The 19,281-nt window shown below is 46.6% G+C and overlaps 2 protein-coding genes across 3 annotated transcripts in view; one reads left to right on the forward strand and one right to left on the reverse strand.

Moving 5' to 3' along the window:
* The window catches only part of HBP1 (HMG-box transcription factor 1), a 28,374-nt gene extending 18,822 nt beyond the window's left edge, over window positions 1–9,552 (forward strand). For both annotated transcript variants that reach the window (XM_032402370.1, XM_032402371.1), the window contains exons 9-11: window positions 4,332–4,649; window positions 7,019–7,160; window positions 8,302–9,552. In XM_032402370.1, coding sequence (XP_032258261.1) covers window positions 4,332–4,649; window positions 7,019–7,160; window positions 8,302–8,319 — 478 coding nt within the window. In that variant the 3' untranslated portion in view covers window positions 8,320–9,552. The remainder of the gene's footprint in view (window positions 1–4,331; window positions 4,650–7,018; window positions 7,161–8,301) is intronic.
* Window positions 9,553–9,620: 68 nt separating this feature from the next.
* The window catches only part of COG5 (component of oligomeric golgi complex 5), a 303,390-nt gene continuing 293,729 nt past the window's right edge, over window positions 9,621–19,281 (reverse strand). Inside the window, exons 20-22 of the mRNA XM_032402369.1 lie at window positions 18,157–18,283; window positions 17,589–17,668; window positions 9,621–10,449 (exon numbers count right to left, since the gene is read on the reverse strand). Of these exons, the coding sequence (XP_032258260.1) occupies window positions 10,335–10,449; window positions 17,589–17,668; window positions 18,157–18,283 (322 nt within the window). The 3' untranslated portion in view covers window positions 9,621–10,334. The remainder of the gene's footprint in view (window positions 10,450–17,588; window positions 17,669–18,156; window positions 18,284–19,281) is intronic.

The following is a 19,281-nucleotide window of genomic DNA, read 5'->3' on the forward strand; positions in this document are numbered from 1 at the left end:
CAGGATAGCAAAAACATGGAAACAATGCAATATTCATCAACTGCAGAGGGAATACATAACTTGTGATATAATCATATGATGGAATTTTTTATAAGTGGAAGATGAATGAGCCATAGCCATACATTGTAAAACATGGATCAGTTTTAGAAATAATGTTAAGTAAAATTAGTCTCAGAAATCTACAGTATCATTCCATTTTTTATGGAATCAGATGTTCTTTGGAAATATATCTAACAAAATTCTAAATCTAATTACATTTATGTAATTTTTATGTAGTATATAGAATACACATTATACAGTTATGCTAGGGATTCAGCGATGTAGTAGGATGACTCACAGGATTTAGTTTGTAGTCACATTCATGCCTAAGATTTCTTATAGCGAATGGATACAAAGCAAAATCACAAAAAGGCAAGGCACGTGGGGTGAAGTCTGGAGGAAGCCAGGCTTCCAGGACTCGTCTTCCAGTGGAGTCACACAGCGCATGCTTCTCTCTCTCGGCAGTGAGTGCTGACAACAGGTATTACTGGGCGTCAGCCAGGGAAGCTGTTGGACGCTCAGCGCCAGGGTCTTACTGGGAGCCGGTGGCCTAGGCTGCCTCTGCCTTGCACGTACCCAAATCCCAAACTTCCAAAAGGAAAGCAGGTGTTCAGGGTAAACCATGTTGTTTGTACACATAGTTTAGGCACACTGAGCCACTCTTGCCAGTTGTGGAATGATGAGAACTCTCCTTGAAATCCTAATTCCAGATGCTAGTCGAGGGCCAACCTTGTACAGATGCCCTCGAAAGGAGAGCAGTCTGGCCTGCTGTGTTACCTCTTTGTTGTGTAACAAGACTTTTACATATTACATGTTGATACAATTGATGTAAACATAATTAATGCTGCTATAGTGTTTATCTGTTGTGTTTATGAATTTATTATTTTTATAATAACATTGAAAAAGTAAGGGGATGATAAACCATTCAGGAGAGTGGCTTTCGCTGGGGGGTGGCAAATGTGGAACTTTATTGATAGAAATATTCTATTTCTTAATTAGGTTGTGGGTATACTCATTTATTTGTACACTCTATAACATAAAAGCTATATACATTTTTTATCAAGTCTTGCATAGTGTAAAACTTTCTTTTAAGCAAAAAGGAATACTAGGCTACCTATTTCCTGCTTTGCCAAGATGGTAGCTTCCCATCACTTGGTCCCACTGAATAGCAGTCACTCCTGAGATGACCTTAGACATTGGGCTCATTTTCCTGTGGAGTGACAGCAACACCCTCCTTTCTGCTCCTCATAAAGGATTGGGAGATGGGCAGTTTCATCCAGGAGAAACCATGACAGAGTTGAGAAGCATGAAGTTGCCTACATTTTCGCCGTGGGTTAGATTATGACTGGGTGGGTTAAGGGGAGTGCTGCGTGGCATAAGGAGGGTGAGGAGGGAAAGAACGGCAGGAAGAAGAAACCCTTGTCTGAGAGGGAACCCCAGAGTACACTGCAGCGACTGTTTGGGGATTCGGGGCCAGCTCTTGGGTCATGCTGTACAGAGGACATCTGAGTAGATTATAGCTTGGTAAGGACCAGAAGTCGGCCATAGATGAGCTCTTAAACACAGTTTCCGGTTCATTTGTGGAAAGGAAGCTTCTAAGTGAGAGCATGATTTGGAGAAGCCCATTGGAGACACAGAATTGAGGCCAGTCTTCTAGGTGTCAGGCAGTTTTCAAGACAGACACTTCTGACTCTGCAAAGTTGGCATTTCTGTTCGAGTGATAGAATTTAACACACTTCGCGGGTGCCCATCGTGTCCCCGGTGCTGTGCACATGTCACCTGAGGTACTCTTCCCTACCCGATGAGATTACATCCTCCCTTTACCGGCGGGGGGTGTGGGGGGCGGTTCAGGAACTAAAAGAGCCCTTAGTATCAGAACCAGGTTTCAAGTCTGTATCCTCTGAGGGTTCACCAGTCTAGGCTACTTGTGCAGTAACAGTACTGCTGCGCGCCAGTCTCTGCCCCAGGTCTTGTGGGCACCGCCCTGTCAGCTCTGCAAAGCCGCACGGTCTGTGTTACATGCGTCTTGGAGAGACGTTAACTGAGGTACTTGGTTTATTGAACCTGCTGGAAGAGGGGTTTGAACCTAGTTAAAATTTTATATTATCACGTTCTCCAGCATTTATTTTTTTTACCTTTTCAGTTGGTCATCAAATATTTGAGAGCCCGGTGTGTGTGCCGGGCATGGGGATTTAAACTGTGCTAAGCCCTGGGCCTGCCTCTTGGCTTCGCATCCGGAGGAGGGCGGGGCCTAGTGAACGTGTGCGGGGCGGTGTGAGCGCGCGAGAGGCCGCGGGGCCTGCTGGGAACGGGCGCTCTGGAGCCCAGCCCCCAGCTTCGCGGCGGGCGTGCTGGGGAAGTGGGGGACGTCGGTGAACTTTTCAGTGGCTCTTTAAAAAAAATCTGTAAAATGAGCATCGTGTTGAAGGGAGGATTCAAGTGAGTATCTGGTTAACAGACATATATGCTTCACAGACTAACCCTGTTGGCGAGTTTTTCTTTCGAGGGGGACTAGCGAAGGTGGGAAGGGTGACCTGAGCGAGCAGCGGCGGGGAGCCAGGGCGCAGGGCCTCGCGGTGGGGAAGGGCTCGCATGCCGAGCGTAGCGAAACGTGAAGCTGTTGCTAGACATTCTGTGTAACATTTTAATGCTGTCGTCCGCTCAGAATCCAGATTTCGGTGATTAAATATTTCAAACTAAGTTGTATCCATAATGGAAACGGAGGGTAGGCTCCATTCGTACCACTAGATGGTAGAGTTTTCAAATTGCAGTAGTTCATGAGCTTGCCTCAGAATTTTCTTAAATCTTTTTGGTATTTCAGATTGTAATCAAATACTTCCTTCGGGGGAGATTAATAATTTTGTGTCAGGTTCATTTATAATGCTTAATTTTGCCGTTTTTCTAAATTATATATGGGAGGCGCTTGAGGACAGCCAAAATTGTTTCTTTGACGTGATCCTGACTGCTAAGCGTTGATTAGATGATTTTGGAGTCATATTTACATTGAGTTCATGTAATACCTCTAAAAACCACACGTTGTGTGGTTGATAATAGGTAGAAGTCTTTTTTATTGTGTGCAGTGAATGGTCCGGGCCTCATGCACTTCGCTGTCTCCATCCCCGTCCCTGGGATAATTCGTAATCCCCTGTTGCTTTACCTTTAGGCGGATACTTACTGTATCTGATTCCTGTAGCTAATATCAACCTGTTGTGATAGATTGCCAGAATTTGTTTCAGGGAGAGAGTAGGGGCTAGATTTAGAATACAAGGTATTCTGTTAAGATAAAAGGTATAAGCAGTAGGTGTTAACACATTTGGAACCAAAGAAATCTTTTGACAGGTGTAATCTTTAGGCTGTCGTCTACATTAGCTCCACTTTTGAGGTAATATTTTCAGTGAGTCTGATTATTGTTTGTTCACCTTGATGTCAGCCAGTGGCAAGGCAGACAGAGCACTGTGGTTTTGGTGAGGAAACCTAGGGGTTTGGAGGTGGACAGATCTGGGGCTGGATCTAGTAGCTGTGGGGCCTTGTGTGAATAGTACTTGCTCCTTTTTTGGCCTGTTTCTTTATATAAAGAGAGGATAATGATACTCACTAAGCAAGCTTGTTGGGAAAATGAGAATATGGATAACTTGTTTCCATGCTCATGTAAACTGAATATACTTACCAAAATATGGCCTTGCCCGATCAGTTGAGTTCTTACTTTTAAGTTATGAAGCTGTGTTCTACTAGATGGATGGCCTTTAGGGGCAATGGATGTATACATGACTATTTTGACCTAAACAGACACAAAATTTTAAGTTCCTTTAGCTGTATTCAACCACTTTTGACTGTCCCTCCCCAACACTTGGTCTTGTGTAGCACTTAGGCCTGGTATATGCCCTGCTGCTCCATTTTAACTTTCTAGCTGTTTTTAGGCTTCTGTCGGCCAAGAAATCAGATTATCAAATTTGTCAAAAAGTGAATCTAAAGTAGTAATTAAGTGGGTTGCATGGGATCTGGAGGAGGTACTTGCTATGAATAAAGTGCGTGGATTATAACATTCTTGTGGGGGGCTTGAAGTTTTCTTCTTTTGTATTCTCTGCAGATTTTTAAAAAAAATAATTTTAGTGCATATACAAGCTGTCAGCTTATAAGCAACTATTGATGGTGAAGTTATTAAAGTAGGGTTGGTTAACATTATATACATTGAAGTTTCCGATCAGGTGTTAAGGTTTTTGTTTTTGTTTTTTTTAAATCCTGTTTTTACAAATCAAACTGAATTAAAACCATGTTAATAAATTTTTTTTTAGCTATGACTTCACACCTATGGATTCTTCTGCAGTCTATGTGTTAAGTAGTATGGCTCGTCAGCGTCGTGCATCTTTGTCTTGTGGAGGGCCTGGAGGTCAAGACTTTGCAAGATCTGGACTCAGTAAAAACTGTGGCTCACCAGGATCATCACAGCTCTCTTCCAATTCCTTGTATGCTAAAGCTGTCAAAACCCACAGCTCAGGGACTGTGAGCGCCACTTCTCCTAACAAGTGCAAAAGACCAATGAATGCCTTCATGCTTTTTGCCAAAAAATATAGAGTTGAATATACTCAGATGTATCCAGGGAAAGATAACAGGTAAAAAGAGTATTTCTGATTCTAATAATTAACATTCCAGTGCAGTTTCACAGGAACTGGGATAGTTAAGTAAACTTATCCTCCAATAGCTTTTATCATCATTATTATTACTATTTATAAAGATTTTATTGACTTATTTGAGAGAGTGAGAGAGAGAGCATGAGAAGAGGGGCAGAGGGAGAAGGAGAAGCAGGCTCCCTGCTGAGCAAGGAGCCTGATGCGGTGCTCGATCCCAGGACCCCAGGATCATGAGTTGAACTGAAGGCAGACTCTTAACCTACTGAACCACCCAGGCACCCCCCCAATAGCTTTTATTATTGAATTCGTTTTCTTAGGTTGACTTTAAAAAGTTTAAGTGGAATTTTTAGGGTCATGGGTAAATATTTTTATAACACCTGGAGAGACTTTAGGTTACCTAAAGATCTGCCTTCTAAAATAATATTAAATGTTGTTTGCCTCTTGGAAGTCACAATTCTAACAACTGACTATTCCGTAGAAAAGTTTCTTGTGTCAGATCCCAAGGATGTCCTCACAACTGTGTCATACTACGGAATGTGCAGGCAGTGGCCATTTGTAGTCTTTTGACAAATGTGGAAATCACTATAAACTGCCAAAGACTAAACATAGAGGTGTCCTCAGTTAGAACCCAGGGATAAAACTGACTCTAGTCCTTTCTACTGTTTACTTATACTCTTAGCTCATCTCTTAGCATCCTCTACTCACTTCCTCTCAAACCAGCCTAATTCTCCATGTATTAAAATTACTTCTTCCAGTTTTCCCAGTTTCCTGACAATCAGTACTCTCTTCCTTGATATCATGAGAAAAGTCAAATGATTATCCACATAAAATAATTGAGTTTTGAACTCGAGTTTGAATGTCTCATGAGCTTAATTGCTATATAGAGGGAGAAGGAGTGGACATAGTTTCAGGTCAGCATAATGCTTTGATAGCTGTAGGCACCATGAAACCATCGCCACAGGAAGTCTGGTTCTCATCCATCACTACACAGTTACAAATTTTTCTTGTAACGAGAACTTTTAAGAGCTACTCTTGACAACTTTCAGACACACAGCACAGCAGTACTAACTGTGGTCACTGTGCAGCACCTTACGGCCCCGTGACTTATTTTATAACTGAAAGTTTGTACCTTTTGACCCCCTTCACCCATTTCATCCACCCCCCACCCCTAGCCTCTGGCAGCTACCAGTCTCTTCTCATGAGCTAAATTTTTAAGTATTTACATTTTAAGTATTTACATTTTAAAAAGCGAAACTTCTCAAACCAAATGCACCTCTGATTTGGGAATTGATACCTAAATGTTTCTTACCGATTTAACTGGTCAGTGTGTCAACCGTAGTACCTTTAACCCAGAGACTATAAAAACTGGGTTTTATTTTTATAAAGGAAGATGCAGTACAATGTTTAATTGCATCAACTTACTGGAAAAAATATATATATACACACTTGTCCGTATTTACTACATACTGAATTCCTCGTTAAGTAGTAGAGCTGTGCTTCCTGTTCTAGCCCAGCTCTAGCTTCCACATCAGGCACTGAGCTCACTCGTATCTACTTCGTGCAGCGTATGTGACCTTTGTGTCATGAAGTTAATGGTTAAAGGCTCTCCACAGAAGGAAAATGGTTTCTGTCTGCATGTTCTGGATGAGACTTACACTGGTTTTGGGAGATTAACAAATATAAATAGGAAATAGCTTCAGATTTCTATCATGATGTGTTTTGTCCAGTCGGACTTCTTTCCCTTTGAGTTTATCCAATTTCTTCAAGTACAGAGATCACGTGATCTAGGATTTATCTGGCCTTGTCTTAGGAGGGAAACGGTACGGTGCGCATAGTTCATGCCACCACATTTTCACTATGGTTACATGAATGAATGAAACTTTGATCATAACTGTTTGATGGGTTATGAGCACAAAGAGAAAGCAAGAATAGCTTTTAATACATTATGCTGCTGATACCAAACACTGCCTTGAGCTTAAGCATCTTTGAGAAACCGATGTACCAGGATAGAGCCAATGGTAATTTAAACCATGTCTCTGAAATACTTCACCTTTTTCTTTAAGCTCTGTAGGACACTGAATTTTTAGCCATTTTAGATGTCCTCTGACAACTGGAAATATTGGCACCATTCCAGGAGGCTTTAACTGCCAAGATGATGATGAATGGGCCCATGGGACTTGAGATTTTACTGGAAATGACTATGATAGCCTTGACCTTTTCACTTCTCTCTGTTGGACAAGATTCTTGTCTTTTTTCTTTTAACTTTCTATTTCTTCCTGAGGTAGCAGCACTGGACATGCGTCTTACGAGAAATTCTGGCCTTCAGCATTGTGTGCATGTTTATTTTACAGAGCCATAAGCGTGATCCTCGGCGACAGGTGGAAGAAAATGAAGAATGAAGAGAGAAGGATGTATACGTTAGAAGCAAAGGCTTTGGCTGAAGAACAAAAACGCCTAAATCCTGACTGTTGGAAAAGGAAAAGAACCAATTCAGTAGGTTTCAACAACTAGTTGCTCAAAAAGATCTTGACTTCTCCCCATAACTGAACTGGCGTGTGGAACAATGCTTATATAACCTTGAAAAGGTGGTATAGAGGCTCTTTTTCAGCCTTTTTATACTTTCAGCCTTTTTATACTTCACAACCTAATAATGTTTTTACACCACCCTATGAGACAGGCTGCCTTATTTATTTATTTAAATTATGAAGTGCTATTTACTTTTTTAGCATGGAAAATAAAAGTGTCTGGCATGCTTAAGAAGAATGTTTATCCAGAAACGTTGAGGTGGAAAAATAATTTTGGAATGGTAGTATTTTTAGTTGGGTTGAAAAATGGGTGTAACCAACTCAATAGCACGGTACAAAATGTTTCTGATCTTGGGGTGACGTGTCCCAGCAGCCTTTCTTTTCATAAATGGGCAGGGGCTAAGGAGGATGGGGCACATTAACCTTCATGGGGCCTTCTGACATTCGCACAGAATTTCTAGATTAAAAACCTCGGGAAGAAGAAGAAATAGGCCCAGGAATACTCTTGTAAATGAATTCACAGCATAAAAACACAACCTTGGATGGAATGGATTCTTAGAACGTTTCCATTACTAGGTTAGCAACTTTTAAGTCGAGTTTTTTGATTAATTCTGAAGAAAACTTCACATGATAGAACAGAGTGAGCTCAGTTTGAAGTACCGTTTAAAAATGAAGGGAAGACATCAGTCCTTTGCAGCAGGAGGGCTGGCCAAGGATGCCTTACATTTATTCTCTAGATTTATGCGTATGTCTTTTTAGAGTAACATGCAGTTCACAATCGCTTACATTTATCAGGAATTTCTTGTAAAGAAGTAGACGGTAGCCAGACTCCAGTAGAAGAGGGTGGCTCAATGGTTTTGAGTGTGGTAGGACTTGGCCTAGATCCCCTTTCTTTGCTGCTCTCCTAACCCATCTCGTCACTGTTCTCATACATTTTCTGGATGCTTGAGCTGTTGGGTGTTAGCATACTTTTAAAAATCGCCCCATTTGAGAAAGTGATCTTTTTTAAATAGTAAGTTTATAAAACATTCTGTTCATCTTAGCTTTCATTTGTAGAATTACTGTGTATTGACTTGTAAACATTCGCTGTTTTAATTTTCTCTCCACAGGGCTCACAGCAACATTAAGCCAGGATGCGTATGTTCTTAAGTCTGTAGTTGCATAAACACTGTTGACGGAGGGACTTAAGAAGATCAAGGTGTCACCATTTGTCCTGAATTCGTGTGACCATAAGATACTGATAGCATTGAGTCTTGAAATGATTTAATAATATGAGTGAGGATTTGCTTTTTCCATTAGAGCATTAAGTAAGCTAAAACTATCAACATTGTAAACCAAATTGCCTTATTTTTCTTCCAAACTTCATATATGTCTATCAGGTAATATAGGCTTGAAAATTGATATCCTGTGGTGCTAAAGTACAGTAGAAAGAGAGGAGAGTGTATACATGTTTTATTTTAAATTGTACAAAAGGGGAATTTAAAAAATATGTAACTGCTGTTTATACATTGGCTCCTTACTGCTTATTAATCTGTATTGTACACATAGTGGAATGAAACCGAGCCGGGAGCTGGCCTTTCCTTGAGCGACCACCGCATTGGCCCAGCATCTGTGCCAAACCCGGGAGCTCCTGAACACGTGGCCGGTGTCGGCGTCCCAGTGCGCGCTTGCCGCCTGCCACAGGGTCCCCCGGGCACGCCGAGACTGGCACCGGGCGGCAGCACCCATGCAGGACTTGCGGCGGAGGCCTCGCCCGGGCCCAGGTCAAGTTAGTTAATAGCATTGGGATATAGTCACTGTCATGGTGCTATTAACAAACAGTTGACACCATTGTATTTTTTAACTTCGTGTTCTGTATCTCCTCAGCCACATATCTTAAATATCTTGTTTGTCATCCTATGTGTATGGTGGGGGCAGACTTTGCACTTCCTGCAGTGCAACACGTGCACTTTACTTCTCCTCCAGCTGTCTGAGGTGAGAGCACACACGTTGGCAAGACAGCTGCTTCTGCTCTGAGCTACAATCATGGCTTTTCATGTTACTTACCAAGTGGTGTTTCTGGTAGGAATCACAGCTGTAAAATTGATTTCAGTTCATTACACTTCTTCATGATGTTGCCCCTAAATTTTGCACACTATATTCTTGTATATTATTTCAAATAAAATGAAAAAAAAATTGTTTATCTCTGACTTCTGCGGATTGAACTTGACTGAACTTTATGTCTGAGTCTGAACAACAGGTGTGGGGCATGGAAAATACATTAAGAAGTTGCTGATGGGGTTTTTAAACAAACAAACATAAATTAGAAACAAAATGTATGTTGGTGACAGCTCACGGGCAATGGAACAACAAGGATCTAGATTATCTATGTGAAAGATCTTTGTAGACTAAAAATTGTTTTTAACTTGACATCTCCACTACAAAGTTGAACAGCCCCCAAAGTCTGCTTTTAATAGAATGACACAGAGGATAAAGACAGCCTTGCTCTGTCTTTATTAGATACAGTAAGACATACTTAAACATACGACCCTACGTCTTAGCTTTGGGAGATACCGGTGGTTCCCCGACTTTGCTGCATACTGGAAACACCCGGGGATATTTTCAAAAATGGATGCCTGGCCCTACCCCCAGATGTGTCAACACGGGGTGCGCATTGGGCATCAGGATTTTCAAAAGCTTTCCACCAGTGACCCTAATGTGCAGTCAAATTTGGAAACCACTGGGCTACACACTTACCTCGTGAGGGCAAAGGTTAATTGGGAGCAGCAGGGTATTTATAACTTGGTCAGAGCCCTTAAAAAGCAACGGGAACTTAGGGTGTGTGTGTACACAGAGGGGGACTCATGAGAAAGAAATTTTAGCTAGTCTCCTAAAAAAAAAAAATCCCGAAAGAAAAAAGAGTTGGGTATCTTTGTGGAAAAATCAGGTCCACGGAGTTTGAAGGTAGTGATGAATCTATTTTGACATTTTTACTTAAGGGAGAGAGGCTCAGGAGGTAAGGAGAAGATCAACAGGAAGTACAGAGAGGTTGATTACATTCTTAAAATAGTGGATGGTAGCTGGTTTTTAGAGTATGTGTTTCTTAGGTTAACTGCCAACCTTGGGTTCGCGCAAAAGGGAGACTGAGAACTACTTCACGTTGTTACTGAAGAGTAGACAGGGCTTTCTGAAGCAGTTGAACCATTATGGGATAAACTGGTGCAAATTCTTTGCCTTCTCTACTTCTCACTGATTGAACATAAGCTTCCAGAGCGCCCCTGAAAACAAAAATGAAAACAATGTCAAAAAATGAAATAAAACCACTTAGAGGGTACCAATATGTAAAGGCAGCCCATTTCTGGCGTTGCTGTGGCCAGTTCCACAAGCTGAGTGACAAAGTGACAGCCTTCAAACAGCCAGGGGTGGCGTTGCCATGGTTACTGTGGAAACCCATAAACACTGTTCAGCCTGCACTGTACTTGGCGGTCTAATGGTGCAGTCAGGCACCGTGGCGCTTGCCTTCCCCTCCGCGTTCAAGGCTTCTGACTAGGCGCAGGCAGCCTGTGCTTTCTCACAGAGCTCACAAGGGGGAGCCCGGCACCGCGGGAAGGCCGGCCCAGGGGCGCCGTGGGACGGGGCCGGCGCGCGCACTGTCCCCCTGGGCGGCGCTCAACACCCTTGGGTTTGAGGAGAGGTGAACCCACAAGGAGACGGCACTGCTGCTGGGCTCTGGGTTTTAGCAAAGCCTGTGATAAGGAGGTGGTCTGAATTTAGCCACGAGGACGTGCCACCAGCCCGTGAAAACTGATGACTGTGATGTTCTCCTGAATCCACAAACGAGCCCCACAGGCCAAACGGAGCGCTGTGCTCATCTGCTGTGTGCGGCCGCTTCCTGGCGACAGGGGCCCACACGGCCCACGGAGGCCATACGGCCTGCAGAGCCTAAAATACTCACTATCTGGACCTTTGTGGAAAAAGTTTTCTAAATGTTCTATCATGTTTAACTGCAGCTAAAAAGAATGGTTAAAAGATTTTCATTATTGGTCTATTGATGCCCCAAGTATAACAAAATTTTCATCATAGTCCTACTGGTTTTTTTAAGTTTCACACTGAGATTAGATGAGAGCACTTCCAGGAAGGCGCAAGTTAAGAATACCATTACTCAAGCTCACATACTCAGTCTCAAGTCTAGTATGTAATTCTTAACCGTTTTTTTTTTGCTCCCAAACGCTGCGCATACTGACCCCCTGGTCAGATGTGCTGATTATCGCTGGCTCTGGGGCGCTCTCCCCACTGCCAGCCACTTCACGGCCCCGCTGGGACGCATAACTGAGGCCCGGTCCCTCCTGTCCGCCCTGACCTCCCTCCTGACTTGTTTCCACCTGTGTCCTGGGCAGCATTATCTGACTTCTCCCAGGTGCCCCTCAAACTCGCCTGTCAGAAACAGGGCACTCCAAAACCCGGAGAACGAACGACACCGAGAGAGAACCCTCACGGAGACCAGGGGCTCTGGGGCACGATGATGTGCAAGGTGGGCTCAGCAACTGTACCCACGGACCGCCCGTGGGGGACGCTGCAGGTGGCTGGGAACTCTCTGTACCTTCTCAAATCTGCTGTGAGCCCAAACCTGCTCTAAAATATAAAGTCCATCTGGGCGCCTGGGGGGCTCAGTCAACCGGTTAAGCGCCTGACTCTCGATATCCGCTCAGCTCATGATCTGGTTGTGGGATCGAGTCCTGCTTGCATCAGGCTCCGTGCACAGTGGGAAGTCTGCTCCTCTCCCTCTCTCTCTGCCCCTCCCCCAACTCACGCTCTCTCTCAAAGAAGAAGTCTTTAAAAAAAATAAAATTTAAAAAATTTTAAAAAGTCTATCAAAAAAACGAAACTTAGGGGGAAAAGCCCTTCCGGGTAGTGTTCTGCCCACCATCCCCTATTTCAACAAAGGGCCCCCGCCCCTCCCCAAAGTCTCTCCCTAAAGTCCTCTTTGACTCTTGCTCACACATTTCCAGCCCCAGTCCGCCCTCTCCCGCTGGCTTCCGTCGGACTCCTGCCGTGCGGGGCGCCCATCGCCGCCGCCGCCTCTGCTGCCCACGCCGGCCACGCGCTATCCCATGAGGCCGGGGCTACGCTCGCAACCCACGGAGCACCAGCTTCATCGTGACCTCCCGCAACCCTGCCCGTGCTGCTGCCGGCTTCCGGATAGTTTGCTGGGGCCCAAAAGCCCTTCAAATCATTAGCTGCCATTGTTCGTGTTACCCACACACGTGCAGAGCAGCTTCCCCCCACTTGTGACCCTGAGCCCGACCCCGAGGCCCACGGTGAGCCTCGCTCGGAAATGAAGCTGTATCTGCCCAACAAGGGAGGGCTGCGAAAGGCCCGTTTCTCTCCCACCACACAGCCTCTCCCCTCCTTCCCGAAGCCCATCCTCCTGGGTCTCTCTCCGTTCTCTCATTCTGGGGGGGCTCTTCCGGGCCGTCCTCCCCGCAGAGCGCTTTCCTGGGGCGGCTCTAACGCCTTCTTTTTGACGGAGCCTCTTCGAACTCCAGGCAGCACAGAAGAAACCACCTCGGAGTCCCGAGAAATGGTGGAAAAGGTCTAAGCCTTCCGTGTCCGGAGCCGTGGCTTGGTGGGACCCCGCCCTGTGGGATTCCCGACGGCAGTCCCCGGGCTCTGTTCAAGGCGGGGCGACTGTCGGTGCACCACGTGGGACGCAGGCTCTGCCCCGCCACCGAGCTGTGCCTGTTCGCTCCTCGGCCACATGGGAAGGACAGCTACATGCACAGTTAGGAGAATTAAAAGGCTGTACCGGGAAGCACCTGGGGCTCTTCTAGGGACATCTCTGGACCCACAAGGCGCTCAAACACTGCTCCCCCCACCAGGCTTCCAGGCGGCCTCAGACTGTCCCTGTAAGCCAGCACGCTGTTTAGGTTTCCATCGCGTGTTCTCACACGCATGTAAGAATCTACTATACTGCGAGTATCCGGCCCCGGTGAGCTTCCCTCTCAGGAAGGTAACTTCATTTGGTGGGTCAGGGCTGTTTTGTTCCTTTCTGCAGCCTCAGGACGTAGCGCTTGACAAATGTATGATCGGTGAATTTTAAAAAAGGAATTAGAAATATAGGAAGATAAACTATAATGAAAAGTAATGACAACAGTGCAGAAGGAAGCAAATAAAGGAGAAACGGGACTGTAGGATCCACAAAAGCAGCACCGACATGAAAAATGGAACTTAATGGTCTTAGAAAATGTTTTATGAGACGCCTTAGTTCATGTCAGAGCTGAACCTTCATGAAGCGATTTATGAAAAATCTTGCTGCTTTTAGTAATACTTTTCAAGTTGCTATGGCATCCTGGGCATTGCCTGACTCCCAAAATGTAGCCCCTGCAAGACTCATACACGGAAGAGAAATCCCTAAGGGCTCCGACTGTCTTTGAGACAGTGGTGTGTCTACACAGTGGTCTAAGACATCACACACTGAAATTCAGAGAGATTGCAGTCACTCTGTAGTGAATGAATTAGATCCACTTTATCTAAGAAATGAACAAAAATCAACTTTGTTTCATTCGCATTCAAAAGGACAAGACATTACGTAAACTACACAATATGTAGAAGAAAGTTCAGAAATGAGTTTGGTTAGTTTTTGGTATTCAGGAAAAACACCATCAGAATTAGAGGGAGAAAAGCAGATTAAAGCTACCCTCCTACATAAAATCAGAGCAAGATTTTCAAGCAATTATTAAATAACTTCATTTTCTTGATCAAAACATCAGCTTTCTCGGAAGTCAGGCCAAGCATTATATAAGAGTTAGTCTCAAGTCTCGTTTGTCATCAAAATAAGCAGATTGTTAAAGTTACCCTTATTGAAAAAAAAAAAAAAGTACAGGAATTGCACAATTAGTAGAGGAATGGCTGGTGGTAACACGGCAACACAGCTCAGTGTGATCTAAAGCAGCCAAGTAGAGGTTTTTATGGAACACAAAATCCATTTCTGTCAGGCATTAGTATGAAATCTACAAATGACTTAAAGATCCACCACATGCCTTCATAGACAAGGAAGCCCCTGACTCCCCCGGGCTCCGTCCTCGCTCTTGGTCCCGCCTTGGGCACCCAGGCCGCAGGTAGCCAGTGCCACAGGGACACCAGGAGGGGAGACCAAATGTTCCTCTCATCGATGGGGATCCTGCCACTCAGCAGAAGGGCCGCGGAGTTGGGATGGTTCTCGGCCTGCGGGCCCTGGGCCATGGCAGGAGGACAGAGGGCCCACGGCCACCCCTGACAGCGACAACTGTCCCATCATTGAACAGATAAAAAGCACGGGTGGGCCAACAGAGCTCGTCAACATTTCTGACAGTGAGAAGGTGTTCTAGGCAAACAGGCTGAGGAGGAGCAGAGGAGGACTGCCGCTCCACAGCAGAGATGGAGAGCTTGAGGCCCACATCCGCCCCCCTGCAGAGTTGAGAATCAGTCCTCCTCTTTGCTGGAAACTCACTCAACACCCACAGAGCCCCAGGCCCTCCCCCAGGCTGCCGCCCCTGCCTGGTGCGGGCGGAGGAACCCCGTGTGCTCCCACTCACACCACCTGGCCCCACGAGTCAGTGATTCCTCTGATTTTAACATGATCGTGACTAGTATCCATGCACGCTCCAGAGAAACATCTGGTGTCGAAAAGAAACAGAAAGGCAGGCAGAAGAGAGTTCAGTTTGCCACTCACTCAGCAGCAGTCGAGTCTCCTGACTTGGCCTATTTATGACAACTTAGCATACTGTCCTGGGGGGGACAGATGAGCACACGACAGGGTCTCCCCCAAAGGTCAGAACAAACGTACTGACATTTAAAGAGCAATGCTCACCCTGGGTTTATCTACAGGGAAAAGAAGGTCATCTAGTGGTGCTTCAGCACGCAGGGACCAAATTAGTTTTGCAATAATAGATAAGAAAGAACATTCTCTAGGACAAAGCTTCTCTCCTTGCCAACAGCCTGGGCTGTAGCAGGAGCACGGTGTTTTGGAATCCCCCAAGGAGGGCTCAGTTTTCCGCCCGGGGCTTGGAGGTTCTGATATCAGACATGTGTGATGGATAGGCCTTATTTAAAAAGCATGACAGTATTTCTGAGCCTGATTTTCAGTTGCTAAATTTACGCTTAGCAACAGCACTACTGATGAAATCACTCAGGAGACATTTTCAAGAGAAGCAAAAGCAAACAGATTTGTGATGTGCCCACAGCAGGACAACTGTTGTGGATGAGCTCATTCCAACTTGCTAAGAAGACACAAATGAGCCCCGTTCAATTAACTGAGTCCTGAATCCTCTATTACCCAGTGTGCTGCAGCTAAGCGAGTTGAGACTGAGGAAAGAAAAGCCACCAAGACATCACAGATCTGAGTTAGCCCCAGGCCAAGCCTCTCATCCATCCCTAAAGGCCCCTCCGAGGGCAGCTCTAACTGGTCCCAGGAACTGATGGGAGGCACCTCTGGCATCCTGTCCCATTTCTCGGCCAAACACTCACAGCTGAGAAGAGTAATAGACCTGCAAAGAAGAGCAGGGGCCCGGGATAATCCGCTCCTTACCCACACAGGCACCAGAGGGCCAGTGGCTCACCCTGGCTCTGGGCACCAAACCTGAGGGCTCGGGGTCCCTCCCAGAGGCCAATGGACTTGTGTTTCTCAACGGCCCCTCCCAGCTTCCTTCTTGGTGGAGTCTCAGCCTTGGCCGTGCTGCAGAACTGCCCGGGAAGCTTTGGGAAATCCCAGTGCCAGGTCCCCGCCCTGGAGATTCGGAGGTGGTTGAGAGGGGGTGGCCTGGACACCAGGCTTTTTCCAAGCTCTGCAAAGGATTCTCCTGTGCAAGCATGGTCGAGCACCACCTGGCCGCAACAGCCCCATCTGGCTTTGGGGAACCCAGCTCATCCCTCTGCACTGAGCTCAAGCAAAGGCTTGCTCGGTGCGGTGCTCCCCACACCGACAGCATTAGCACCCCCTGGGAGGGCTGAGAATGGCTTCAGGAGCTCTTTTTTTTTTTTTTTTTTTAAAGTTTTTTTTTTTTTTTTTGAGAGAGGGAGAATGAGAGAGAGCACATGAGAGGGGAGAGGGTCAGAGGGAGAAGCAAACTCCCTGCCAAGCAAGGAGCCCGATGTGGGACTCGATCCAGGGACTCCAGGATCATGACCTGAGCCGAAGGCAGTCACCCAACCAACTGAGCCACCCAGGCGCCCGGCTTCAGGAGCTCTTTAAGAAGTATGACGGACTGAGATTTGGAGAACGAGGGTGACTGAGGAGTTGCATGACGTTGCAAAGGTTTTTCTGGCTTGGCCGGTATGTGATGGTGACACCCCAACCAAGATGGGGAGTCTGGGAGAAAGAAGATTTGAGAAGAAAGAGGATTTGTTTTTAACATTTTTGGGTGAGAACTGTGGGGAACGTTGAGTGACAGATGACAGCCAGTTTGCTGGGCCGAGGCCCTGGGCAATCAAGGTGAGTCACAGGCCTCGGAGCCATGAGGACAGAAGAGATCACCAGAGTCAGGGGTCTAGATGGGCTCACCTGGGGACCCATTATACACGGAATGTGAAAGAAAAAGAGCCAGGCACAAACTGTGGGAAATGATGGCACTTGAGGAGGGGACAGAAGACAGTTCTGCACACTAGACTGAGAAAAAGCAAACGAGCAGGCGCGGCCAGAGAGATGAGAACGGGAGAGGACAGATGTGCCGCAGAAGCTCGGGAGGGCAGGGCCGCCTGTCCGTCTGCTCTCGTCCTTAGGGCCTGGCGCACAGTGAGCATCGGTCAAATGTCTTCAGTCCGACAGCGTGGACCACCACAGAAGGAAGTGGCGGGCAACGCTAAAGCTGCGGAGGAGGAAGGCAAGCCCAGCCACGTTTGGGTCTGGTGGCTGGAAGGTCGCTGGAGACGTGGGGGAGAGCAATTCCTGAGGAGCAGGCTGAGGAAGAGGGCTGCCCGGGGCCCGCGGACTGGGCGGGTGCTCCCGGAGGGCGTGTGGCATCTCAATGGCCGCTGGGTTTGTCCTTTTCTGTAATAACTGTCACGTTTCGGTATTTTTAAAAGTTTACTCACATGTGCGCTCCACCAATTCAGTGACTGCAACACAGGAACACGAAGCGGAAAATGGGGCCTACAGCAGGGAGTCTGTCGGCCGCCCTGGTTTTCAAGCCCAGGCCGCACAGTTCCTAGGGCTGCATCAGGCACGGGGCAGCCCACCAGGCGACGTGAAGAGGTGGAAGGGAAGGACCGCGCCGGGTGCGCCAGGAGGCGCGCACCTGCGCACTGAGGCGGCCCGCCGCACGGCGGCGCCACCGTGTGTCCCCGCCCACCCACGCCCGGCTCCTTCCTCCTCCACGGCGCCCCCGCCTCCAGCCCACCAGCTGCTGCAACATGCAGGTGGCCCAGGGACACTCGGCCTTACCTGATGAGGAGGAGCCGGTCCTTTTCAGATGGATGGTCATCTAGCCACTGGGAGAAGCGTGCGTGGGACCATTCTGCCCTCTGCAGGGTCAGAACACAAATTAGAGAAGACAGGGTGCATCCACATTCTCCCATGAAGGACAGTACATACTGGCACAAGAAATCTCAAGGATTCCCAAGATGAAATTACCCAAACACCTGCCTGAAGGAAGGTGGCAAGCCTTTGGTGCACCTTCTCGACTCCCAAGGAACTTTTTGGATTAGCCAATTGCAGGTGGATCAGCAAAAGAAATGGGGCCTCCATCAAAAAAGCATTCTGAACATAAATTACTTGTGCCATTATACTTAAAGAGTGAATTCCGGCTTCCTCAGGTAATTTTTACATTGCTGAGAGAGTCGAGGCTGAGTGGCGGGGATTTTCTTTCCTGAATCATTCACTTCTAAGGCAGGGAGGGATTCATGACTAAGTAAGGCAAGAGAAGGCCAGGAACCCATTCTGTGAGTGGGGCTCTGGATTTATAGACTGAAGAGGGAGGACTCATCAGAGGATTCTGGCTTTACTTTATTACCTGAAAAGGGGATTTCAGCTCAGCAGGTGCTCTGGTAAACAAAAACTGAATAATGATGCTGAAGGGAATAATGTCCCCCAGGGCGGGGCTACTGGCCACATGTTCGCTCGTCTGGAAGAGCAGGGGTCTAAAGGAAGAAAAAGCAATGGTTATCTCACATTGTTCAATCCTGAAAGAGGCGATTTGGTAGAAGAACCTTAATAGCATGTTGGTAGACTACAGGAGCGTAGCGGAAGAGCGGAAGAATCAGTAATAGCATTCATCCTAAACTGGTGATTTCTTAGCCATTTCTTTTTTTTTTTTTAAGATTTTTTATTTATTTATTTGAGAGAGAGAGAATGAGAGAGAGCAAGCACATGAGAGGGGGGAGGGTCAGAGGGAGAAGCAGACTCCCTGCCGAGCAGGGAGCCCGATGCGGGACTTGATCCAGGGACTCCAGGATCATGACCTGAGCCGAAGGCAGTCACTTAACCAACTGAGCCACCCAGGCGCCCTTCTTAGCCATTTCTTAACCCACCCCTTCAGCCCGAAGACAGACAAACACACACGCACACACCCCTAACTTATACACTGTGGCAGCCTGACCTGCCCTTCACCTCCTTCTTTGACCTCCAGTTCAGTGGCCTGTGGGTGTGACCTGACCGCAAGGGGGCTCAGCAAATCCCCCCTCTTAGAGCTCATCTGATGGACAGGCTGAAATCAAAGCAACAATGAAGCCTCCAGGCAGTTACAACCAATAGATTCTTATCTTGGTCAAAACTTCCAGCTTTCACTTTAAATAAAATCCCTCTTTGGGCTATAACCTAACATGGGTAAATGCAAACACTGTCTACACAACTTTCAAAGGGCAATTATGTCCTGTATGTACGAAATTATTACCTTACATCCCATCGAGATCTGTGCCAGGTCCCTTCCAATACATTACACATCTGGGGGTCACCCCCTCTATTTCACAGGGTCGTGCAGGCAAAGCTACCCCACCACCAGTCACCTACCAGCTGCAGGAATACCTGGGAACTTCCACTGACCTCTCCTTGGCTTTGGGCTCTGACGGACAGAAGGTGATGACAGGCCCAGCCGTAGGGGCTGAATCTCAAGAGGAAAGATGGCAGAGCAGTACCTCTG

This window comes from Phoca vitulina, unplaced genomic scaffold (assembly GCF_004348235.1).
Source record: "Phoca vitulina isolate PV1807 unplaced genomic scaffold, GSC_HSeal_1.0 scaffold4, whole genome shotgun sequence".
Classification (NCBI taxonomy): Eukaryota; Metazoa; Chordata; class Mammalia; order Carnivora; family Phocidae; genus Phoca; species Phoca vitulina.